Source organism: Pisolithus orientalis (genome assembly GCF_024613125.1).
Source record: "Pisolithus orientalis strain OTSU chromosome Unknown F5J12scaffold_10, whole genome shotgun sequence".
In the NCBI taxonomy this organism is placed as follows: domain Eukaryota; kingdom Fungi; phylum Basidiomycota; class Agaricomycetes; order Boletales; family Pisolithaceae; genus Pisolithus; species Pisolithus orientalis.
Window position 1 is genome coordinate 12,411 of NW_026260791.1, and position 25,106 is coordinate 37,516.

Consider the following 25,106-nt stretch of genomic DNA (forward strand, 5'->3'; position numbering starts at 1 on the left):
AACCTCTGAACTGCAATGTCCTACACCCCAAACACTGAGAACCCCAGTTCTGACTACTTTGACAATGACTTCCATGCTGACATCAACAAGCCCTATGATCCATCCTGACCCTACTTCGATCACTATGCCAGTACCCCTCTGCATCTCTCCCAACCATCAGTATGCTCCCCCAGAGCATTACACTCCTTATCCCCTGCAATACCCTCCAACCCCACATCTGGCAGTGCATACCAACCCTTTCATGACTCCATTGCCTCCACCATGTGCCCATATCTGTACCCCATTATCTGCTCAGCTCCCACCACTCAGCAAGCCCAGAAGGACACCTGCAAGGGAAAGTCCAAGGCCTGTGAGCTGTCTGAGCCTCACCCTGACTCAACCTTCCATTCCTGCAACACCCCACCTCTCTCCCAAGCCAGTTGTAGATCACCATCCCCAGCCCCTTGTCCTAGATCATCCACTCCAAAGCCTTCCATCACACTGGCCACACTCTTGGCCCCCATGGTTGCACCCACAGCCCCTGCCACCACCACTGACAGGATGGCTCCTGAGGCAAGCCTCTTCCTCAGTTACATGTGGCTGCTTAATGACTTTGAGCACTGGGAATCACATGGCTGGAGAGCAGGCAAACAACATGAGCATCTACAGATGCTGTCTATGATCTTCAGAAGCACTGAAGTAATCAGGAAACATGTCTATGACCTCACCAGAGTTGCAGATGGAAGTTTCGAGGCCCATACCTTCGAAGATATGGATCACACAAATTCATCTATCCTTCAGGAGGTGCTAAAAACTCAAGAGGCCATTGTCAAAATTGTGCATGAAGACTATGGCCCCTCCTTAATATCCTCCTTCCATTCCTTTCTCGACTGACTCCCCCTCAACATTGTGGTCTGTGGGCTCTTCTCTCTGGCATGTCAAGCAGCACCTAGAGGATTGAGCTTACCTGCAGTCCCTGACAGAAAGAAAGCATGGACAGTCAAGGGCTCAGAAACCTGTGTCAGAGGAGCACCACAACCTGGAGGAGGAGTTTCTATGCCTGAGAGTCCATATGGTATGTTCACATAGTCTTGCTACACAGTTGCTTGCTGGCTTTGGTATTTTACTTTGTTTGTGATGCTGGCAAGCCACCACTCTGCCATGCTGTGGAGTTTGTATTTTGAACTGCTCCGACAATGATGGATAGTGAACCCCTGGAACCCCTCCTACTGATTATCACAGCACTAGCGATGCTCATCGGTGAGTCTTGCCTCGAGCTAGTGACTGAAGATATGCCCTCCAATAAGGATCGAGCCAACTGGACTGAGGAAGAGAAAGAGGCCCTTGTCACTTTCCTTGTTGATGAGAAAATCGCTGGCAAGATGGGCAATAGGTTGTTCAAGTCTGCCACTTGGAGTGCAGCCGCTGCCCACATAAACAAGAAATTCCCAAAACAAAAAGGCACGATGAAGACCTCTGATATGTGCAGAGGGAAGCTCAGTAATGTGAGTATCCTGTTCCCTCCCCAGTGCCTGTGTAGCCTCATCGATCATTATTGGTACAGCTCAAATCCATACTGAGGGATATCAACTTATGGCAAGGTCGTTCTGGAAAGCATTGGGATAATGAAAATGGGGTGAATATTATCTCTGAGAGTGAGGAAAGTGACTTCAAGGAGTGGTTAGCAGTATGTGTCCATCATCTTGGGTCCATCGCTTGACATCGATAACATCCATCAACAGGGCCGACCCGGGAATGCTATGCGCCAGTTTAAAAATGTTGGTTGGCCCCTGCTTACGGCAATGGAGTCGCTGTTTCCAAATGACCAAGCCCATGGTATGCATGCCTACCATCCTACGACTTCTGCAGCATTCATATCCGGCACCAGTGGTCCTGGCCTCTCTGTAAACCCATCTAGCCATACCTCCAGTGATCCGGTGATGACTCCATCCACGTCCTCCACCACTTTACAGTTCATTACTCCTCAGGTTGCAAGCTCCACCAGCATCATTGAAGATGATGTGATCGATCAAATGTCCATCGACAAGGTAGCTCCTGCTAACAGAATGAACGTGCAGTCCCAGCTATTTTCAATGCAATTTAATCCACCCATGCTGACTCTTGCTTCCCCTACGACATTACTTAGCTCATATCCCCCCTCAACTACCAGCTCTATGCCATCAAGTAGGAAGCATACACATGTGGATGCCAACCCTGCTTCACCCTCTGCTGAAATTCCATCAGCACAAGCTGCACTCCAGTCACTCTCTATCAAGGATGATGCAGAATGCTCTTCAAAGAAGTTGAAGAAGAGCAAAGAAACGTCCACACCTGCTTTACTCATCGGTGTACAGGGTTCCCTTTCATACCTTGGGTCTGTTATCAGTTCATCGTCTGCAGTTGCTGCACAGCAAAGGCATACTGAGCATATGCATGCCGCCATGGAGATGCTCACATGGTGAGATGACAACCTTCCCCTGTTAGCTAAGATGGCCCTGATGGAAGCATTTTGTATGGATGGGGGGCAATCGATTTATACCTCATGTTGGATGATAAAACCCTTCATAGAAACTGGATTCAGACTTGTCTTCGTAACCAGAAACTCATTCCAGATGACCTTGTGTTGTAGTACCTCCATCATATTTGTATCCCTGCTCGCAATTTATCTGACCTGGTGTTTTGTTATGCAAAGAATGATCCAGAGATATTCATTTAGAAAGTGAGAAAAGTGTACATAAAACAATCTCTATGATCAAGTTTGCCCTCACTTCTGCAGATACTCCTGGTAGTCATGCCACATTGCCTCAGCAATAGAATCACGCAATGCCCTGGCTGATAATTCTTGAGGGTCATTGTCTCCCTTGTCATCCCCTGATAGTGTGCTTTCTTCTTGCTTGATGTCGCCAACTTCCCCAGTACCCCCATCACCTCCGCTATCCCCCTCCAGCATTTCTCCATCAGCATCTGGATCCTGTTTGTGCAACATAATTAAATTGTGGATAATGCATAGGGCGACAGGAATGAGCACCTGGATCTCGATAGGATATTCTGGAGGGAGAAGAAGAATTTGGAAACAACGCTTGATGACACCAAAGATTCATTTGACAACATTCCGTGCAGATGAGTGATGCAAATTGAAAAGCTCTTCTTTGTTTGCAGGCCTGTAAAATGGGAAGTAAATGGATATCAATCATGCAGTAAATGCATACCTTAATGATGCTTGTTGCCACTCTGCCAGGTGATAGCATGTGCGGCAGTAAGGTACAAGGACTCCTTCTGACAATGGGAAACCAGCATCACCAAGGAGATACTTTCCTTGGGGAATATCAAGGCTTGATGCGCACGCTTCCTGGAAAATTCGTGCATCCGTAGCCGAACCCTCCCAGCCAGTCAATACATAAGTGAAATTCATGCCAAAATCACAGGTGAACATGCAATTCTGGGACATGGTGCCCTTTTGGTTGTGGTATGCAGCACAGTCATGAAGTGGCAGGGAAGTGGGAATATGACTGCCATCGATGGCACCAATTGCATCCTTGAAGTATGGCCAGAACCTATGACTCTGCATGATTTTTGGGTGGACAGTAGTAGTTGAAGAAGTGAATGGGAGTGATATGTGCTTCGAATAGAAGGGTTCAGAAGCAAAGATTGTAACCATTTTGTGGAAGTATCTAAGTACAGATGCTGTTAGAAATGGGCGCAGAAAAGTGAATCAAAACGTACCTCGAGATTGTATCATTGGATCTCTGAAAACGTTCTCCAACATGTCTGATTGGTAGGCCAGTGACACACATATACAAAAAAATTGCAAGCTGTTCTTCAAGAGAGGTGTGCTTCGAGGCTTGGTAGCCATGGTTGTGGAGTTTGAGAGTAATTTCTTTGAACATGTGTACACTCATACCTAACTCACAACGTATATGGTCTGGGTGACCAAGGATCAGTTCAACCAACCAAGCCTCTCCAGAAAGTGCAGATGTGTGGTATGGCCATATATTCTTAGGGATCTCTCCAGAGAGGAGATTGACCATTAGTTTGGTAAGAATCTGGACAATGACAAGGACCTTCTCTCATATGAGCTCTCATGATTGATGTGCATCTTCATCATCCATGGCTGCATGCTGAGCATTGATCAGTGATATGAGCACAATATGAGCATCACAGCTGGCAGTCAACTTTCAATTTCTGACCATTCTTACTAATCACCCAATATATCTCTGTAGAATTGTCAAAGAGTGTAGTGAGACTATGTGAGCATACCGTACAGACTCTTATTGGAGGGCATATCTTCAGTCACTAGCTCAAGGCAAGACTCACTGACAAGCGTCACTAGTGCTGCAATAATCGGTAGGAGGGGTTTCAGGGGTTCACTATCCATCATCGTCAGAGCAGTTCAAAATACAAACTCTGCAGCATGGCAGAGCAGTGGCTTGCCAGGATCACAAACAAAGTAAAATACCAAAGCCAGCAAGCAACTGTATAGCAAGACTACATGAACATACTGTATGGACTCTGAAGGAAATGTCAAACCGAGGTGTCACAATTTCTGGGAGAAGATTATACCAGGCCAGGGCCAAGAGCACTTCCAGGCCATCGCAGATGCCCTCACAGCCATCCCCTTTAATGGCTCCCCTTGTGATTGGCTCGACTTTTTCACTCAAGCCCAAGGAGACTTGGCAGGGAAGGCCATCACATGTCTTTTAAGAACCTACCAAAGGGTGAGTCAATTTGGATGTTGGATTCTGGAGCCTCACATCATGTGACTCCATTAAAAACTGATTTCCTTACTTTCCAAGAATTTAACACTCCTTCCCAAGCAAATACTGCAGGGTTAAGTTGAGTAAAATTACTTGGAGAAGGAACTGTGGGTATTCACCTTGAATCAGGGCATCACTTAACCCTCCATAATGTTGTCTATAGCCCTTATTTTTCAAAGAGGCTATGTTCAAGAAATGTGCTCCTTAAAAACAGGTATAGGAGCACAGTGACACTTACAAATGAGGTGATCTGAGCACCAGATGGCCAGATTGTCTTAGAGGCCAAATTAGCCACTCTGACTTCACCATTACACTGGTTTGTGGGTGTACCACTTCCACCTACCAATGCTTTTGCAGTCCTTCACCCTCTGGTAAATTCCTTGTCACTGGAAACTCTCTGGCACAATAGACTAGGACATCCTGCAAATGCAATCCTTCATCATCTTTGCAGATTGGGTCTTCCCAAAATTACTACACAGGGGGAGACATCTTCCTGTAAAGGGTGCACTCAAGGAAAAATATCTTCCAAGGCATTTAAACCTTCATGGAAACATGCTACTAAACCTCTTGAATCAGTTCATGCTGACCTTATGGAATTACTGGTGGAATCTTACTTCTGCTCCAAATACATCCTTACTCTTTTGGATGACTATTCTTCCTTTGGCTCTTATCTCTACCTTTGCAATAAATCCAACACCTATACTGCTTTTGCCAATTGGATGGTCTCTGCCCAGAAACAGACTGGCTACCATCTTCTTGTGCTCCATTTGGATCAAGGGGGAGAGTTTATGGGTTCTACTTTTAAAACACTCCTTTCTACATGTGGTATCACCCATCAGTTGTCAATTGCCAATCAACCACAGCAAAATGGTCATGCCAAGCAATTTAATCACACCACTTCTGAGAAAGCTGGTGCTATTCATCATCATGCTTGCATTCCTAAACACTTTTGGAACTTCACACTTGACTGTGCACTTCATGTATACAATTGAACTCTGCTTAAATGGATTCTCTTCAAGACTCCCATGGAACTATTTTTAGGAAAAGTTCCTGATATTTCATATTTCCACACCTTTGGCTGTAAAGCCTTTGTTTTGGTTCCAAAGGAACAAAGAAAAGACAAATTGGAACCTCATGCAATCAAAGTGGTATTCTTAGGCTATGAACCTAATACCAAAGGATATCAGTTCCTTCATGGACAAAAAATTATCCTTTCTCATACTGCAAAATTTGTAGAAGACTCCTTTTCTTTCTGCTCAGATTCAAAGACCAAAACCTTTGACCCCAATTCCAAAGATGACCAATCATCATCATCTGACTCTGAAAGCCTACATTTACTTCTGGATCCTGATCAGATCCAACCAAGGCCTCATCAACCTCATCCACCTCATCCTATTACTCCACCACAACCAAACCCACAGCAGGAAAGAGCTTCAGACCAGCCTAGAGCTCAACCACCACAAAGAAGAGCACCTGCTGCTGTACCACCAGTCAACCCTTGATTACCTCAGCATCCTTATCAACCACAACCTATTCCTGGAGACTCCCAAAACCTTCAGAGAGCTCATCCTGAACAAGCTGAACATTGGGAACCTTGTCCTAAATGATGAATTATCCCTGTCTCTCATCCAGAGAATATTTATGGAGCTAGACCTCCAGTTGAAATCAAAAGGGATATTCATGATAATCACGATACTGCTCAGGAGTGGATTCACAATGCTGAAAGGCATGCTAGAGATACTCAAGAGGATTTGAGACACATTCAAGAGGAGAGAAGACCACCTTCACCAGTCTTACCACCTCAGTTACAACCTCCTCAGGTTCCTAGAGTGTGGTTCAAACATCCTCAAAGGACTACTCCTCCATCTCCTCTTACTCCTCTACCAGAATCTCCAATGCAAGAACAGGAATTCCAAATGCATCCTTTCAAACTTGCACTTGCTGCTCAAGTTAAAGAATCCCCAGAACATTATAAAGATGTTCTAAAACTTACTCCTGACCTACAAAAGAAATGGTTTGATGTGATGAAAGACAAGTTAAAGTCTATTGAAGAAAGACAAGTCTGGACTTTGGTGGATCCTCCCAGAGATCAGAAACCTGTTAGGTGTCAATGGGTTTTCACTATAAAAAGCAATGGTCATTACAAAGCTCATCTTGTGGCTAAAGGCTTTACACAAGAATTCAGAACCAACTTTGAAGATACCTTCTCTCCAGTGGTTCACTTCAAGACTGTGTGAATCTTACTCACTTTCACTGCTCAGAAGAACTGGGAAATGGAAGCCCTGGATGTTAAAACTGCTTTCCTATATGGAAACCTTGATGAAGAAATTTATATGGAGCAACCAGAAGGTTTCAAAGTTAAGGGTCAAGAACACAAGGTATATTGGCTGCTTAGAGCCCTCTATGGTCTCAAGCAAGCAGCACTTGCATGGAATAAAGCCCTACATGCATCCTTACTTTGCATGGGCTATATACAATCAAAAGTGGATGCTGGCATCTATATCTATTCCTCAAAAGCTTGCATTGTCATTTTCCTCATCTATGTTGATGATGGGTTATTCCTTGGATCAGACAAATGTCTTCTTAAAGCCAAGAAAGAAGAGTTAATGAAGAAATGGGAATCCTGTGACTTAGGAGAAGTTAAAGAATATCTTGGACTTCAAATTCACTGAGATTGATCAAAGAAGCAACTATATCTTGATCAAATTCCCTATGTCAAAAAAGTTATCAAAAGATTTAACATGGAGACTGCTCAAAATGTTTGCACTCCATTACCTTCAGGATATCAACCAGAAAAAGCTCCTTCTGATTATCAAGCAACTTCCCAACTCTGCTCACAGTACCAATCTATTATTGGGTCCTTACTCTATATGGCCCTTGGTACATGTCCAGATATTGCTTATGTGGTAATTCAAATGAGTCAATACATGGTGAATCCCACTGAGGATCATCACAACAAAGCACTGCATATAGTTCACTATATTGCATCTACTCCAAAACTTGTGCTTTACTATTCTGGACTTGAATCACAGATTTTTGGGTTTTCTGATTCTGATTGGGCATCAAATAAAGACACTCATCATTCAACCACCAGTCATGCCATGTTCCTTGGCACTTCTCTCATTTCTTGGCACTCTCTTCTACAGAAGCCAAGTATATGGCTCTCTGTGATGCCACACATCAAATCAAATGGCTCCATATGCTATTTGATGAACTTAAACTTAAAACTGAAAAGACCATATTATACTGTGACAATATGGGTGCTTGCTTTATAGCTGAGAATCCAGTCTCAGATGGACATTCCAAGCATATTGATGTCCAATGGCACTTTGTACATGAATGTGTACAAGATGGTTTATTCAGTATTGAATATGTTCAAACTGATAGACAAAAAGCCAATGGTCTTACAAAATCTTTGACATGGCAAAAATTTGAAACAAATCACTTGTCGATGGGACTTCTCAATCTCCCATTTTAGAGTGAGGGGAAGTGTTGGAAATATCATAATAGTTCTGATCATCTAGGCACATCTAGATTGACACATTTAGATACACATGTTATGTCACATGACATGCTCAGTCATACAGCTCCACAATGACATCAGTATGACATCATTTACTATGTCATATTCCATGACATTCTCCACTATTCTTTACCTTACATAGTAGTACCTTCCTTTTATGCTACCTGTCCATGCATAGGTCTACATGTATATAAACTTGGGGGATTTCTGCTGTACTCCCCATCAATCTACATCAATTTACATCATTCTACACTGTTATTGAGCCCTCACTCTAAACTTCAAACTTATCACTCGATTCAAGAATAAAGGCAAGTGTTCTGTCTTTGCTCTTCGCCCCGTCCTGTTCCTCTGCGCAATAAAAAGTATTGCAGGGAAGAACTAGCAGAGGAAGATCTTGGAGGCCCCGTGCATGTATGTGTCGCCTATTCGACAAATGGCAACAGTCACATACAGGGATGATCAGTTCGGCTGGTCAAGGGAGTATAATGCGGGACGGATCCCCAAGGAAGACGATAAGATGAACCTGCGGTGGCGTGGGGTCAGGAATCGACGTGGATATTTCTATTGCTGCTATACATTTTGGAATAGAAGGCAGGGAACTAACGTTCGCGCACTATCGACATTTATGTCCTGACAATGGTTCGGATGTCGACACCGGCAAAAAAAGAGAAGTCCAAATGACTAGTCCGACGAACGGCAGGCTTATCGCTTCCCGTTCACCTAGCCTGCAAAAGATTCAACACAGGCCCTACCAGCAAAACGGAGGATTTGCAAAGCGTGAAACCATCCTCTGATAATAACGACGTGGCATTCCCTGTGAAGGCCTAGTCACGTCTCGAGCCGTATCCTTGATCGCATCCATAGTCTTGAAATGTTCTGAACTTCTGGAGCGCTACCGCAGTTGGTGCGTCCGTTGCGTATCGTCCCGTTTGGGCCTAGGTATAAGCGGGCAAACAGTAGGCAGTTTATATGTGTGTTCACGCGCTTCGATTGGGGCGATGTCCTGGAAATCGTGGATAATGCTTGACAGAAATGATCCGGGTGACAGCCATATACGTTTGCTTTGGTAGGTATTACCTACAGCGCCCGATAGTGAGTACTTCATATAGACGCAGAGACAGCGTGCGGATTTACTGGACCGTCGTAATGAAGGGATGGCTATCGACCTGAACTATCCCCGCCCATGTATTGCGGATGCGCTCCAAGCAGCTAAAGACTGCTGGGATAAATCTCCGCGGGTAGCGATTTGCGAGAGACGCTACAGCTTAGTGGACGAGTATGATCATTATGCACCCGTCTGCTCCATTCTAGATAGTGGCGTACCAAGGGCCAGCCCTCGGAGAGAAATATAAGGCGGGGCACGTTCCAATGCCTCGAGAAGCACGACCTACGGAGGGCGGCGCATCTTAGATGCCGAGAAGCACTCATTTCAGCAGAATTTCAGTAGGAATGCCTGATTATCCTTGTAATCTATCGATGGAGTTTCGTACCTGTTTTTGTCACCGAAAACGATATGAGCGGAACCAAGTAAAATATTTTCCATGAGATGACATACCCTCTGCGTGGAAGTCTACTGTGTTTCGACCATTCAGCAGGGAGAGTTTTGATGGAGAAATATTTGCACCTGTTAGATCGATATCAGACCCTGAAGGTATCGTAGCCTTCGCGTGGAGGTCCGCTGTGTTTCAGTCACTTGGTGGAGAGGAAAATTTCACGGCAGACGAACTCTACACCCGCTAGACCGATTTTCCAACGGTTAACGCTAAAGCTGCCCCTGACAGCTCAAAACACGACAAAACATTCTAGTGCTGGAATTGGAAACGCGCGCGATTTAAAATGTGCATTGTGAACCTCTACAGACATTGGTTTATAGGCACGATCTAACTTCCATCGAGCAAGGAGCACTATCAGAATCCTAAGTATTTCATCGTACTGAACCTGCAGCTTGTAGATCGCGTTGACCAGCACACGATTAACCATAGCTTTAATTTCCCTCTAAAGGGAATACACGAGCGCCAGATTCGACGTGTTGTCTGTTGATGCTATTCACATCCAAGATCGGCAGACTCATTTGTCCTACGTCTTTAGGGAAGCTGTGTAAGGGCGATCCCCTCATGTGTCCGAGGTGCTTCTCGCGGATGTGACGCACAAAATTGTGACGTTTAAGAAGTTTGAGACACCTCATCCAATTGCAAGGAATATCTTCCCTGCGGGACTTCCCCTTGACACCGTGACTAGCGAAGTGCTCTGAGACAGTGGCACAGGTGATCATCCGCAAACACGGAGTCCCGTTTGCAGAAACACGGAGGCAGCGCATTCGCGGGCACTTGGCATAAATCTTTGCCTGCAAAGATGCGATCAACCAGATGTGCATCGTGAAAGTCCGTGAATAAGGAATTGTTGCTTACATGACTTGGGCACCTTGTATCAGGGTTTGCCTTGTGCCTGCTGTTCACTTCCTGTACCAAATTTTGAGCAGTAGCGACACATTTTTGCGATGGTCCCCACGCTACATCTCTAGAGATGCCGCCAACCATGTACGACGTGTTAGAATGCTGTTCAAGCTGCTGGTGAAAGTGCCCGTCACAAAGCGCGGTCAACCAAGACATGGCGAGATGGCGTATGATCGACACCGCTCACCTCTCCGGAATTGAAACTACTAGCATGGGTACTAGGAGCTTGGGTACATGCCGTACTCTGAACCATCCCATGAGCAGCAGGGGATACGTCATTCGGAATTACGTACAACTGGGCTCGGGTAGTACTCGACAATGCCATGTGATGAGTCGACCAAGCCTCCTTCACGAGGATGGGTATACTTGTCAGACCCAAACCAGAAAGAATATCAAAATCAATCTTATGACTCACCTGGGTTACCCGTCTCAACGCACTGTGAATTGGTAGGTACCAATGTGATGGGATTCTATGCTGATGCTGAGCACACGGAAAATGGTCTCCGGAAATATACAGATCGAACCTGTCCCGGTCCTAAAGCGTTGCCAAGCGTGTACGATTTACTTGTTAGGCTTGTCAGCAACGGCGAAAAGGTGTATAGGAGTAGGGACGTACCGGTTGATCAAGTTCGCATGCATGGATGAACGACCGGATGGGGGACGTTTGTATTCCACGAGCGAGCCCTCATATATACGTCTCTTAAATATGCCAGACCATGCCAGATCTACATTTTGCGCAGAGGCCTCTGGAGGGCTCTCTGGAGGGGTCCTAATAGACGGTGGTGGGGTTAGTATTGAGGCCTCCACCAACGTACGAACCTAACCTCAACTGCGGCGGGCTCTATTCAACCCTGGATTAGCAAAGAATCATTTCCGCTTTCTACACAGAAAAGATTCGGCAGTAGAACCCGACGGTACGTTGGTTAAGATTGGCACCCTCGGCTTGCAGATCTAGTATAGTAGTTTCATATCATGGTGCAGTCGGCAGTGACGTGTATGGTCGATGGATGAACATTCCAAAGGCTTACGATGAATTTTTTCTCTCTGTGTCAGGATGCTGGAACAAGGCACTTGGCGCCGCATGCACATACTCCGCTGGCGGTCCAACACAGAGGCCGTCTAGGTTCCCACCTGTTTACCAGGGATCGATGGAGTGCTCCTCGTCAAGGTCCGAATGTCAAGCGAAATGAACGACAGCTTTGGCTGGGCCCTCCATGGAGGGCCGCCACCAACTGGGTGGTGAACACGAGCTGTGAGTCTCGGAAGAGAAACGTTCGAGCGCTGGGAGCAAGTTGATTGGGCGCCACCACCAACATACATGCATGTGCTGTATGTAAAATGGCCACAGTCCTACTAGCGTGTGAAGTCCTGCAATTGGTGCATGTACTCATCGTCGGGTTCCTAGTGATTAGAGGAATTAGACGGAGGCGGCGGTTTTCTGTATAAGCCTACCTTTGCATTCCATCTGTCAGTCCACTGCGAACAAATTTGTGAGGTGATCTGAGTACGACACGCTCACCGATGCCATCAACTCAGTGTATTGAGCTGACCTGAGGTGGCGTGGCTGTGCGCGCCACCCTTGGACTGCGTACCGCTGCACAGTTGCTGGCTTGCTGCACGCCTTGCAAGTACTGTAATTCTTTTGTTTCGTTCCCTCATGTCCGCCTCATCGACCATGTCAACTGGCCTTGGCCATGAAATTGTCTCCGTCATCAATAAGCTCCAGGACGTGTTCAGTACTATTGGCTCATCAGGCTCCCAAATAGACCTCCCGCAGATCTGCGTACTGGGCAGCCAGAGTAGTGGAAAGAGCAGTGTTCTCGAGAACATCGTAGGGCGAGACTTTTTGCCCCGTGGAACGGGCATCGTTACACGGCGGCCGTTGGTCCTGCAGCTCATCCATCGACCTGCTCCCGCTTCGCAGCCGAATGGCACACCAGGCTCGTCCAGTCTAGCTTCCTTCGTCATCGAGTAGTGCTGACACTTGCTAAAAGTGAAAATGAATGGCCCAGACAAATTCGCAAATGAGCACGAGTGGGGCGAATTCCTCCATCTCCCAGGTCAGAAGTTTTACGATTTCTCCAAAATTCGAGAAGAAATCGTCCGTGATACTGAGGCCAAGACGGGGCGCAATGCTGGCATATCTCCACAGCCTATTAACCTACGTATCTTCTCGCCCAACGTTCTAACCCTCACCCTCGTCGACTTGCCGGGTTTGACCAAGGTCCCTGTGGGTGACCAGCCCAAAGACATCGAGAAACAGATCAAGGACATGCTTGTGAAATATATCTCCCGACCCTCGTGCATTATCCTTGCGGTCACAGCAGCCAACACTGACCTGGCCAACTCAGATGGTCTGAAGCTAGCACGTGAGGTTGACCCAGAAGGCACGCGGACAATTGGCGTCCTAACCAAGGTGGACCTCATGTACGTTGCTGCGGATTGACTACGAGACGCCGACTCTTACTGTTTCCAACCAGGGATCAAGGAACTGATGTCGTCGATATCCTTGCTGGCCGCGTCATCCCTCTTCGACTCGGCTACGTGCCGGTCGTTAATCGGGGCCAGCGCGATATTGATACTTCCAAGTCGATCTCTGCTGCTCTGGAGGCTGAACGCCAGTTTTTTGAAAACCATCCATCATATAAAGGGAAGGCCCCATACTGCGGGACGCCCTTCCTTGCTCGTAAACTCAATATGGTACGTTTGTGAGGGTATAACGCTGATCATCTGTCTTGACGCGTTCCTCAGATTCTTATGCAACACATCCGCGCAACCCTTCCCGACATCAAAGCCCGCATATCACAGCAACTTGCAAAATTCAATGCCGAACTGGCTTCGCTGGGTGGTCCAATGGGTGACTCGTCGGGCAATGTTGTTCTCTCTGTCATTACAGAGTTCACGAACGAGTTCCGCACTGTCATTGATGGTAACACAAACGACCTTTCTCTGAACGAACTTAGTGGAGGTGCTCGTATCAGTTTCGTGTTTCATGAACTCTTCAATCATGGTGTAAGAAGTATCGACCCATTCGATCAAGTCAAAGATGGAGACATCAGGACAATCCTTTATAACTCATCTGTGAGTGTTCGTCATGCCAGGGTGAACCCTATCTGACTAGATTTTAGGGGTCGACACCATCGTTATTTGTGGGCACCCAAGCCTTCGAAGTCATCATCAAGCAACAGATCAAGCGATTGGAGGAGCCCGGATTGAAATGTTGTCAGTTAATCTACGACGAGCTTATTCGGATTCTTGGGCAATTGCTCCAGAAGATAGTACGTCCATTTGTTTGTGACATAGGATTGAACCAGCCAGCTAAATACATCAATTGAACAGCAAATGTTCCGGCGTTTCCCGGCACTCAAGGACCGTTTCAACTCTGTGGTTGTTAACTTCTTCAAGACTGCCATGAACCCTACGACGAAGCTGGTGTCAGATATGGTTGCGTACGTATGAATTATTATTTTGTGGTTGCGTTCTTTGAGTTCAGGACGGTCGACAGTATGCAAACATGCTACGTAAACACGACGCACCCAGATTTCCTTGGTGGTCATAAGGTGCGTCCTTCTGGCTGGCGGCACGAATGGCGTTTTTGAGCAGTTCCAGGCCATGGCAATCGTTCAAGATCGCTTGAATGTCAACAAGCCTCCGACGCCGCAACCGGATGCGAAATCCAACAGGCTTGCTGCGAGTCACAATAGTCGCGATCTCGATGTCGAACCCAAGAAAGATGAGCCCAGTTTCTTTGGGTCGTTCTTCTCTTCGGCAAAGAAGGGACAATCAAAGAAGGCTGGGCCTGTTATGGAGGCGGTGAGTATCTTGAGAAATGTACATCCTTGGAACGGTGATTAATTGGATTCTCGGCAGCCACCTCCAGTTATTAGACCGCAATCCGCACTGAGTGATCGAGAGACCATGGAAACCGAAGTGATCAGTATGTCCTGCCAAATTAGCAGACATCGGAGGTTGTGAACTAACCGGGCACGCGCAGAGCTTCTTATTAATTCCTACTTCAATATCGTGAAGAGGGAGATGATAGATATGGTCCCCAAAGCCATCGTCTACACGCTCGTGAACCACTCCAAAGAGAATCTTCAACGCGAGTTGTTGCAGGAGCTCTACAAGCCTGATGTCTTGGATGACTTGCTGAAGGAGAGCGAGTTCGTCATTAACCGTCGGAAAGAGGTGGCCACAATGGTAGTCGCACTCAACAAGGCGGAAGAGTGAGTGTTTCTGTTACGGTTTTCTTTCCTTGTTGCACGTGCTGACCACTACCGCTCTACAGAATCGTCGCTGGCGTCTAGTCGCACTGGTCAGATATTCCTATGGATGACTATGGTTGTGCGAGATCGCATGTACCCTCGTACAATACCCACTCTTTTCTGTTGTATGCCTCGCATGGCGTGTAGATAGGACCGTGGCAATCTTCACACCTTTTTTCTGATATGGTCTGCGAGGTCGATCTAATCGGTTCGTTTGTTGAATAGATAACAAGAATGGCCACACAACTGTACGTGGTATGTAGGGAAGAAACACATGGATGTACGTTCTGGTCTCACAACTTTTCCCCCTTAATCCAATATACGGCATCCAATGGCAACTTTCAGCCGAGGTTGAGGCGGAAGATGTCATTGTACCTAGTGGTTGTCAGCATGGCGGGCAGAATGCGTTCTAGATAACTTACACGTAATAACTATTGTCGCTCGATACTAGGTGGAATGCCTGGGTGTATGGCATAGGGTTGACACTATCGTCGACCTGTCAAAAAAAAACACTCTTAAGTTCAAGTCGGAAGAGATATTCGGATGTAAACTGCGCACCAGTAGAAGCCCAGTCACGCTGACGATCAGGTTGGCCGTAGCAGGGACAGACGGCTGTGCGTCCACTGTAGTGACTCGATGCTGGACCTTGCTAAAGGGTAATGACTGTGATGGATGGGGTCACAAGCGTGGTCGCGAATGCGGCGCGGTGGACGCACGGTAAGTTTCTCGGTTATCGCGCTGACACCTAGTATTTGTTGACCCTCCCATGTCAGCATAGATTCGGGTCTCTGGCGTTCATCGATGATCAGCGATCGAGGGGATCGGGGTGTGTAGCTCACGTATAGCGGGGCCAGTCGGCTTCGGTCGGCGTCGAAGGTCTGATAGTAGAAATCGGTGAAGTTCTTTGCGATAGCGTTGACGTCCATGGTCTAGTTGGGAGACCGATGAGGTGGTGGCAGCAGGATGTTACGATGGTAGTACTAATAGAGTGCCCTCCCTAGATATTCCTAATTGGGCAGATCGCCTGTTAGCATTTTCTCATTGGCTGCAGTAGCCGATTTCAGCGTAGGGCATATGGCAGCGGTCTCAGCCAGTCAGACAGTTGCCAATCACCCCTCAAGAAGCCCTCCGATGTCTGAGCTACCCCGTCCGGCGATGCGCAGAAAGAGCTCTGCACAGAATCTCTTGACGTCCTTCAAGACGCCTGCTGGTCCATCGAGCTCCGGGGGTAGCATGTCTGCTGCTACTGGTGCTGCCTTTGCTGCTGCTGCTGCTGCACAGACACAATCGCCCAACATTCCACCCGGCAGGGAGTGGGACGGCCAGTCCGTGCACTCAGACACACTTTCATCGACAGCGGCCCTCGTCGGCAATGGCACGCCCGTCATCGCCCAGGGCACTTCCGTCGAGTATCTACGTGACTTGGTGCAGAAGAGAATCATTACACTGACATACATGCGCACTGTCCACGAAGGGTGTGTCTATGACTGTTTATCTCCGCACTCAGAACTCGAATGTCTTCTCAGGCGCAGTGATTGGTTTCACACGATTATGATGTCTCGCACCGAACTCGACAAGGTGTTTAACAACATAACGATGAAGAAACGGTCAGTGGAATGACGGACGACTATGCTTGCTTGCTAAGGGATCCCTACGACAGGACGCACCGCTTCGCTACTCTTGCTATGTCACTGTCCAATCTCCTCGACATCCCTCAAGCACAAGATTATTTACGCGGATTGCTGAACACCATGAACGAGTACGATCAGGCTAAGGAGGAACCTGACAAACCAAAAATCGTGATTCCGCCTCTTTAATTTCATTTCATTTTTTCCCGCCCTTACGCCATCCGTAGCGACTATTCCGCCCAAAAGTTGCCAAACGACAAGCTGCAGGCGGCTTTTGCTGAATACAATGTTCCGTTTTCTGACGGGACGGAAGCTTCATATCTTGTCTCGCCACATATAGTTTGTGCCTTTTCCTTCTCCTTGTCAGTCAAGCGTCCTGACCGAGACTTACACCAACAGCCCTTTCCTCTCGATTATCACCAGACATTGCTATCCCTTTTAGATGTTATCTCGGAAGTGTACAATAAAATATCTCGCATTCTTGGTCCTTCACCATTTTCCAACTCAGGGCAGCATATGATGGGTCCGCTTGGACTTCTGGCTCCTCACCCGGGTGTATCTTACTTGTTTTCTGGTCAAGACTCTTTACAACGACCTACGGATGACGGTGATGGGAGTCTGTGGGGAATAGCGAATGCTCACATTACCAGCCACGGGTACGGAGGCGCTATGGGCAGTCCACCCCCAAGTTGGACTCCAGCCCTCGGAGATACGCTCCTGAAGGTGGATGCCAAGTTTAAGGTATGCTTTACATTTAAATTTCCTGTGCAGATATTTCCAACAAAATGAACAGAAGATCACATCTACGCTCCTAAAAGAGCTAGACGCAGTTGCACGAAACGGAATCAAGGACGAATTGGCGTCCCTCGATCCCTTACTTCGGAACGTCACCAGCCCGGTGGATGTGCGGGAACAGTATGACTTTGAGGGACATTTGTGACTTCAGCTTCATCTTACGGACATTTGGATTGTGTATTATGCTCTGTACTACTAATACTACTATGCTGTATGCTCTCAAGTACTGCTTATAACGCGACCTGTCACGCAGGCAGGTCACGCTGTCACACCATCATTCGCGCTTAGTACTACCGCGTCTGCCCCTCTCTACTCAAATCTACACCATATCTACTAAATTATACTGGCCAAGCCCACGAAAATGCCTACAAACAACTTACAGGCGCTTCTGTCCGCTGACATATCTGACCCGACGGATTTTCCGACCAACGAACTCCGCCAGCTTGATGCAAGCCTTCGTTGCACGATTTGCGGCGAATTCTATGATGCACCGGTGATACTTGCTTGTGGCCACTGCTTCTGCTCGCTCGTATGCCCTCTTCTAAATTTCTGTATTACCCAGACTTGCTTATGATAACAACAGTGCATACGAGAGCACACTGTGAGAGAGACTCAGTGTCCAAATTGCCGCAAATCAACAGCAGAGGCCCATTTTAGACTGAATCCCGCACTCGAAGAGGCTGTGGAAGCATGGAAGAGGTCACGGTAAGAATTTATTTGCTCGTTCACAAGTACCAGCCCCCATATCCGGCAATGTAGCCCAATAGTGCTCCGGTTGTCGAAAGAAGAGCAATATCGTATTGAATCATACAGCCACGTTGACACCCAGAAAACACCAACACGCACGCGCCCGCCGAATAATAATAATACAGCAAAGCGGAAACGACGGGCACGTTCCGAGAGTTCAGACTCTGAGATCATCCATGTCGCAGGACCCTCCAATTCGAAAGCGTCAAGCGAGGTTGTAGACTCCTCACCAGCGCCAGCTTATGATAGGAGACCCTCAAAAGCGGAGGGACACTGAGCCGTCGTCTGACATTGGGGAAGAGGAGTTAGGAACGTAAGTCGTCCAGTATGGGAAAGCAATTTTGACTGAATTTGATGGCTTCAGCAGATTCTCTGATCAGCTGCCCCATATGTGGCAGGTTGGTTGAGTACCAGCTTATTAATGGTCACATCGACGGACCCGACTGCGGTAACAGCAAAGCTGCACCGAAGTCTAACACCCAAGTACCAAATTCCGGTGCAAGAAATGAGTGGTCGAAGATCCTGGGTAAAAAGTTCCTTGAAGAAGGGTAAAAACAAGGAGAGCAGGTGAGGCCTACTGATTAGTTGAGCTTCGCCAGAGTTTGACATCTCGACGAAACCTGGAAGTGATTCGGATGGCATAATGGAACGCTTACCAAAGGTGTCATATGCCGTACTCAAGGACAAAGTACTAAAAGATTTGCTACTTTCTCAGAGGTTGCCAACAACTGGTGACCGAATCACTTGGATAGCTAGGCACCAAAGGTATGTTTTGAAGTATAGTCAAGTAGAGATGCTGATCGTCCTCCAGATGGGTGATGATGTATAACGCGAATCTTGACAAATCAGAGGGGAATCGCAAGGGGTTAGCAGAGTTGCGCAATCAACTCAAGAGATGGGAAGAAGATCGGAAGATATCCAAAAGGGATCGTCGAGGATGTTATCGCACATGAGGTGAATTTAATCCTGGAGTCGTCACTTGACGTGGCATTGATGGGAAATGGCAGACGGCTTATCGCGCTGACTTCCAGCGATTGGTGGAGGAAGCGCGCCGGACTAGGGCAATTCCTGTAACAAATTCGCTGCCACATGCTCTGCAAGGTCCACAGGGACAATTGCAAACAAACTATCGTAGATGATTCCGAGGAGGACTGAGAGTAGCATCATATATTACAATAGCCTTCAGATCCATAGGAGGAACCTCATTATCGTATGTGTTGGTGAGTAGAACAATCCATTGTGCCACCTTGCTAACAAATGCAACTTCGCCTAAAGCTGCTATGTCGTAATACATAGTTAGATCCCGCGGGTAACCGGAGACTCGACACGATTTTGGTTCACAACTCCGCAATGACGACCTATATCTTCTTGAGTTCATTTCTCTGTTCACCTTCGGGGAATTTGTGGCACAACACGTGGTTCTAAGGTTGTGTCGTGTATAGACTTTCCATTTCTTTTGGCCGGGTATCTGGGTGCAGAGATGACCTGCTTCTCCTTTGTCCGTGTATTTCCCGATACCACACCGGACATACGTGCGATAGTGTTATTCATGCACAATGAACGCCTTTCAATTCGACGGTGGCTACATTAGCGTCATCGCTTTGTCTGCATCATGGCCCAGTATTGCTTTGAGTGGCAGGCAAGATATTTAACGAGGCTGAGTAGGTCCTTCATCCCATCAGCTAGCCAGACGCGTCTATAATCATGAGCAGGATTTCTCAGACCTTTTCAGTGAGTCACTCTTCGCGCTGCAGGAGAACGATGCCGTTGCTAATATCACTCGTCATAGCTCCTTACTAATTTAAGCTCCCGGTCAGGCGCGCTACTACCAAGCGATGTGAGTTTGAGGTGGAAACGCCAGCTTGCCACGACGGCGCTGAAACGGAAGTTATTAGGACCCCAACGTAGTCAATGTCACTGAACAGTTACTCCCTCGCAAGCAAGATGCCGCATTTGGCGAACAGTTTGTCTTTCAGACAAATCTGCACCATCAACGCGTTGATGCGAGACTGCTCCTGCTTCCCCCGTTCCCATGTGACAACCCACCATTCGCCAAGTCCGTAGCTTACCTTTCTAGTCGTTCCGGTTCTGTCAGGGCCCGCGTTGTGAGTCTTCATTCCAGACTATGCCTCTATTATGGAACGGAATTGCTGAAAACGGTATACACCGTTCCATAGCACCGTCTTCCTGGCGCAGAGGAACACCTGTTTCGCCTTTGTATTTTTGCACGCGAGAGGGGTGTGAGAGTGACGTTGCCTCCGATGTTTCGTGGAGTAGTGACTATCAAGGACCACGACCTTGTTCGTCGCAGGAAGCAAATTCGATGCTCGCGTGCTTTCCGCGAAGCGCATGCGGTGTGGGTTGATCAAGTTCGATACATGCGCGTCGGATAATGATGACGAGGTCTGCATCCATGCCGACGGAAAAATCGAACTGCGGTTGATGACCGGCGAAGACAAAGAGAAGCGTAGTTGGACACGGTTGGAACCGACATGTAGCGCCGGGATCTTCAAAGCTGCGTAGCATCCCACGCTCTTTCTGTGTTGCGGCGCTGGCTCGCCGGACCTAGATATTATCGTTCCTTTCAAATTTGTCCTTGTGTTGTTGTTGATTCGAGTCACACTCATCCCATGTAGCGTAAGTGTCGTACCATGGTATAAATGCACCATGAAGCATTTGTCAAACCATCCTACCGTGAGAGGCCACATGGCACCCGGTTAAATGCAACGTTGCGAACTGACGGCATCGGGTTCCTTTGTTACATGCATTCCAGCCTTTTGTTCTCGAATACAACACTTGCCTTTCTGGGCATAATAGTAGGATCACTTATAATTACCCACACCCGGGCCTGGTCATTTCCCCCCACACATATCGTCCCTTTCTTTCCTTTGGACATTCCCCTCGGTCGAGATGACTAGTTCCTGTTCCATTTCAGCAGAGGTAAGCTCAGTTTTGTGGTGACATTGCGCGTAGCTTGAACGTTGCACCGCACAGAGCTCTTCCTCTTTTTTCGGGAAATTCGGCCTACTGGTGAGATGCAGCATATTTTATTCGCCTCCTCTCAAACTTACCCCAAAGTCATCCATAGCGACATGAGCCTCAGGGGACACATAAGGTCCACTACAAAGAGTCCTGTGAATGGGATTTTGTCCTTGAGACGCCCAAAGAAATTGACATGTCGCTTGCCATACCACACTACCGCGCACGACATCAACCAATAAACCAGCGTTTAAGATTGTTCGTCGCTGGAGAGTCCTCACCTATTAAGCTGAAAATCGTAAGTCTCGATGATCGTGTCGTATGAAACACAGTTTATGAACCAACATGGCAGTGCCGACCGGTGCCTCGCTGTAAATTCTACCTGGAGGTCCAGGCAACTTCTTCGAATGTGACGATATGGTTACCTTCGGATTTCAGAGGTCGCATTTGTTATTCAGGGAAAGCGTCTTTCTCTGCTGGATTTATCAACCGTATCATGGCGAATATCCGGCTGAACGAGGGAGGCAGCGACAAGTGGACCGGAGACGAAGTCTTCGTGGAAACAGAAGGCATTGTCACCTTCAGGATGTGGGACGTCCACACGAATGCGCCGGAAAAGGTGCACAGGGAAACCTTGAAACGATTGTTCAGCTGCTCGAGGAATACATGCGAGACTCGCATTAATTGGGATTTTCTGCTGGACGACTAATTTTTTTTCGCAACTTTTCGTTCGTTCGTTTGCCAGCTGCAGTTGGTTCATTCTATGTCTTTCGAACATTCTTAGGGATCAGGCCCAGCGCCAGAGATTTGATTTTACCCCTTGCTACTCATTACGCTGTAGCCAATTTGCATATGCATTTTTGTAGCCATAGTCAACTACCCACTACTGTTTCACACTTGCCATAATATACACCACACATAACAACACAACCATACTCATTAACCACGTACGATGGCGTCTGGATTAATGTTCATCAAGTAACCCTCACGGCCCTCTTTGGCCCTCTATGAAGTCTTCGAAAGGGCTTGAACAACGGGAGGAGCTGCACCGAAAGAAGCAGCGGTGTTGGCTATCCGCGATATGCGAGTTACAAAAGCAGCCCAATCATTCTTGCGAACCGGCGGTGGCAAGACATTTCTCTAGTGTTTCTAATAATGCTGGGTTCTCTAGGGCGGCTGCAACCCGTTCCTTGTCATTGAGCTGTTTGTTGACTACAGCGACTTAGCCATGGAGAGGACATCTGCATAATCAAACCTACCAGCCAACTCGCTCTGATGCGACCCCGGTTTAACGCGGATGTCTACCTTGAATCTCGGAGGAAGGCAGCGCATCAGCCTGACTCTGATGGATAGTCCTACGATGACCAACTTCAGTAGGTGACAAAGTATAGCATGGAGTCCCAAATACCTATGAGAGTCGACATGCCGCAGTGGGGGACAGTAGGAGTAAACTCGACAGTTATGAGATTGTTTCCAATGTCTATCTGTTCCGCCGACACAACCCGCAGTTCTTCCAGAGAGTTTGGGTGCTCTGGGTCAGCGATAGACCTGATGAGGTCTATAAAGAGAAGGAAGCGTAAGAAAAACATAATGTGGTTGAATTCCAGATTTATATACCAAAAACCTCATCCTGGTCGATGGGCTCGACGTTAGAAGCGTCGCTCCAATCCTGCTGCTCAACGTCGTCTACCCAAAGTGATTGCCCGGTTTCAAAAGGCGACTTCCTCAAGGAGCGCTTGGATTTGGTATATATCGTTGGATTGGCATTGAAAATTTCATTCATATTGGTCGGGCAACTGGAAGTTACACAGTACCAGATGGTCAGCGCGAGACCAGAGTGGGTAGCCTATCTAAGCGCTAGTAGTATACGTGCTTATTAGTCATCGTTGAACTACCCCTGTCTCTCGTTCCGTGCCTCTCCAAAACAACAGGTGCTCTGATTCTGACAGTGGAGGCGGGTCTTTTGCGGATACCACTCCACCGTCTTTTGGGGTATGGTATGCCATTGTCAATGCTGGTTGAAAGTTGAAAAACTTTCGTCCAGCCGACAGCCCGGCTTTAACGACCATTTTCGCACAAATTTCAGCTGAGTCCCGGGAAACTACCCTCCAGCGGCTCAGTTTGGTTTCAGAGTTGTACGAAATGTGGGCCGAGTCTGACATTCCCTCCGGGTTCGTAACTACCGGGCATCCTTCCGCCGACTTCGGTCATCTTCCTTCGTAGGCTTCCAGTTCTGATGGTTCCAGAGACTAGCGGACTGAGGGCGGTGAGGACATCTAACGTGGTATTATTCGCACTCCGGTTCTACTTCCCTAGGGAGCTGTGGAGCTTTTGAACGGACTGTTCAATCAAATCTCTGTGTAGTAGGTACCGTTGACGTGTATTGGGCTGGCCAACTAGCGAGTTGATTCTTTGTCCTCGGCCGCTGCGTTTGGCTTTATCCAGTTTTCGAATGTCATAGCTGCACGTGAACCTAAAAGCCGGCATCCGCAGGGACCAACTAGTCCCCGTTGTCCCTTACAGCAAACCATACGACATTATGCTACCGGAGTTAAGGTTTTACACTGGGATGGAACATCATACGACGACTTTCTCAGCGGTACGGACAAAGCGCGAATCTTGTATGGCATTGCCCTTAAAACTCGATGGATTATGCCAAGCCCACTGATGCGAGGGACTAATGATCGTAAGCATTCGAAGAGAATTTCCTTTCTCTGAGGTTCAGAAAGGAGACGATAGGATTCAGGGAATCCTTCTGACCTGGTGAATAGGATGGAGCTAATCGAGGGACAGCTAGTTACTACCAAGACAACCACCATTAAACCAATGAACCTACAACAGGTAGGAAACTATCCAGTATGCCACGAACAGGGTATCCTACAGACTGCATTGACCATGCGACAGACAGCACATTTGCGACACGTGTTTAGACCTCCACAGGTGCAGAACTGACTCTGCTCCCCACACTGCCTATCCAGTTTTACATGAACCCAAGAAGCTTGAGACCAGTCATGGCAACTGAGTTGGTGCATGGTAAATTGACCCAGAGTGGCGTAGGCGACGGAATCTATCCTGACGACTTCGAGGCTGCCTGCGAGTGTACTAAATGTCGCCGAGATTGAGAAAGGTAGAATAGACACAAGCTTGGTGGGGACGTCGCAAGCTGTTGTATGGACACACAACATGACAGTTGCACTGCATCCATCTCTTTGCACTCGTTGGTGTCCTTGGTAACCAAGAGGGGAGATGGCTCTGATGCACTGTAAAAACACCCTCATATAAGTACATGGTCACTGATCGCTTGGACGTTACATGAATACCATATTCTGCAGCTGTAGCCACCACAATGACCACCATCAAAAGTTTTGCCAGGATGCACGTAAGAAATGCGGCCGCTCAGGGACAGATCTTGCCAAGGCTCAGTCAGTGTCGCCAGGGGAGGGTTGGACATGGAATGGAGGGAGCAATTTATGGCAGCCTGATTGTTATCCATCAAGATCAGGAAGCGGGGATGGCTACTATACAGACTGTGTACTAACGTTGTTGTGGCTAAGCTAGCTCTGGCGTCGCCAAACGATACCAGGAATGGCCACAGGTTCTGCGATTGCCAGGATGTACATGAGAATCGAAGTTATCAGCCTGGACCCCACCAGCCGAAGCAAGTAGCCTCATCAAGAGCTAAGATGGCGACTTCATTCTTCAGGACGGTGTACTCAGAGAGGTGCGAAATCATCGTTGTAGTTCGGCGAGACGGTTAGTGGTTGGGACGAGAGATGGCAACACAGGGGCAGATGACCGAAAATTATTTGTACGACTTTATTAGGAACAATCCGATCCACACAGTTGCAAAGAGGCACAAATAGTTTGCAGTCATACTCAGCACTGCCGAGCCTCACTCGCAGACCAAAGAACATGATGACCCTCACTGATGGCCCCGCGGTGATGCCCAAACCTCGAGCGTGGGATCGCGGAAGAAAATAGGA

General features: G+C 47.6%; 8 protein-coding genes across 8 annotated transcripts; 5 read left to right on the plus strand and 3 right to left on the minus strand.

Annotated features, from left to right (window-relative positions):
* Window positions 1–10,080: 10,080 nt before the first annotated feature.
* Window positions 10,081–11,570, minus strand: F5J12DRAFT_36314 (uncharacterized protein). Its single transcript, XM_051739056.1, has 8 exons — window positions 11,534–11,570; window positions 11,326–11,478; window positions 11,234–11,273; window positions 11,125–11,179; window positions 11,003–11,055; window positions 10,897–10,953; window positions 10,665–10,823; window positions 10,081–10,600 (listed from the first exon to the last, which is right to left on the minus strand). The coding sequence occupies exons 2-8, from the start codon at window positions 11,346–11,348 to the stop codon at window positions 10,241–10,243; spliced, it is 747 nt and encodes a 248-aa protein (XP_051600974.1). The 5' UTR covers window positions 11,349–11,478; window positions 11,534–11,570; the 3' UTR covers window positions 10,081–10,240.
* Window positions 11,571–12,281: 711 nt separating this feature from the next.
* Window positions 12,282–15,074, plus strand: F5J12DRAFT_36416 (Dynamin central region-domain-containing protein). Its single transcript, XM_051739063.1, has 10 exons — window positions 12,282–12,649; window positions 12,704–13,136; window positions 13,190–13,409; window positions 13,461–13,790; window positions 13,838–13,987; window positions 14,049–14,158; window positions 14,215–14,269; window positions 14,319–14,522; window positions 14,580–14,646; window positions 14,704–15,074. Exons 1-10 carry the CDS (start codon window positions 12,367–12,369, stop codon window positions 14,937–14,939), a joined length of 2,088 nt encoding a protein of 695 aa, XP_051600975.1. The 5' UTR covers window positions 12,282–12,366; the 3' UTR covers window positions 14,940–15,074.
* Window positions 15,075–15,315: 241 nt separating this feature from the next.
* Window positions 15,316–15,900, minus strand: F5J12DRAFT_719222 (nuclear transport factor 2; the record flags this gene model as incomplete). Its single annotated transcript, XM_051741159.1, has 5 exons — window positions 15,316–15,349; window positions 15,397–15,470; window positions 15,533–15,637; window positions 15,691–15,762; window positions 15,814–15,900. The coding sequence occupies 5 exons, from the start codon at window positions 15,898–15,900 to the stop codon at window positions 15,316–15,318; spliced, it is 372 nt and encodes a 123-aa protein (XP_051600976.1).
* Window positions 15,901–15,988: 88 nt separating this feature from the next.
* On the plus strand, window positions 15,989–17,665 carry F5J12DRAFT_823200 (uncharacterized protein). The gene is made up of 7 exons (XM_051745376.1): window positions 15,989–16,449; window positions 16,501–16,581; window positions 16,635–16,773; window positions 16,830–16,847; window positions 16,870–16,941; window positions 17,002–17,343; window positions 17,396–17,665. The coding sequence occupies exons 1-7, from the start codon at window positions 16,049–16,051 to the stop codon at window positions 17,540–17,542; spliced, it is 1,200 nt and encodes a 399-aa protein (XP_051600977.1). The 5' UTR covers window positions 15,989–16,048; the 3' UTR covers window positions 17,543–17,665.
* Window position 17,666: 1 nt separating this feature from the next.
* On the plus strand, window positions 17,667–19,517 carry F5J12DRAFT_823205 (uncharacterized protein). Its single transcript, XM_051745377.1, has 11 exons — window positions 17,667–17,926; window positions 17,981–18,102; window positions 18,157–18,361; window positions 18,384–18,457; window positions 18,525–18,692; window positions 18,772–18,909; window positions 18,956–19,018; window positions 19,059–19,098; window positions 19,152–19,245; window positions 19,280–19,354; window positions 19,420–19,517. Exons 1-10 carry the CDS (start codon window positions 17,759–17,761, stop codon window positions 19,297–19,299), a joined length of 1,092 nt encoding a protein of 363 aa, XP_051600978.1. The 5' UTR covers window positions 17,667–17,758; the 3' UTR covers window positions 19,300–19,354; window positions 19,420–19,517.
* A 331-nt stretch (window positions 19,518–19,848) lies between these two features.
* Window positions 19,849–20,537, plus strand: F5J12DRAFT_891490 (uncharacterized protein; the record flags this gene model as incomplete). The annotated part of the gene is made up of 4 exons (XM_051747495.1): window positions 19,849–19,875; window positions 19,934–19,981; window positions 20,040–20,249; window positions 20,322–20,537. 4 exons carry the CDS (start codon window positions 19,849–19,851, stop codon window positions 20,535–20,537), a joined length of 501 nt encoding a protein of 166 aa, XP_051600979.1.
* A 248-nt stretch (window positions 20,538–20,785) lies between these two features.
* Window positions 20,786–21,961, plus strand: F5J12DRAFT_823220 (uncharacterized protein). The gene is made up of 4 exons (XM_051745378.1): window positions 20,786–21,084; window positions 21,139–21,174; window positions 21,233–21,421; window positions 21,476–21,961. Exons 1-4 carry the CDS (start codon window positions 21,055–21,057, stop codon window positions 21,830–21,832), a joined length of 612 nt encoding a protein of 203 aa, XP_051600980.1. The 5' UTR covers window positions 20,786–21,054; the 3' UTR covers window positions 21,833–21,961.
* Window positions 21,962–22,964, minus strand: F5J12DRAFT_823223 (FAM96B protein). The gene is made up of 4 exons (XM_051745379.1): window positions 22,741–22,964; window positions 22,532–22,681; window positions 22,383–22,478; window positions 21,962–22,335 (listed from the first exon to the last, which is right to left on the minus strand). Exons 1-4 carry the CDS (start codon window positions 22,904–22,906, stop codon window positions 22,229–22,231), a joined length of 519 nt encoding a protein of 172 aa, XP_051600981.1. The 5' UTR covers window positions 22,907–22,964; the 3' UTR covers window positions 21,962–22,228.
* Between the last annotated feature and the right edge of the window lie 2,142 nt (window positions 22,965–25,106).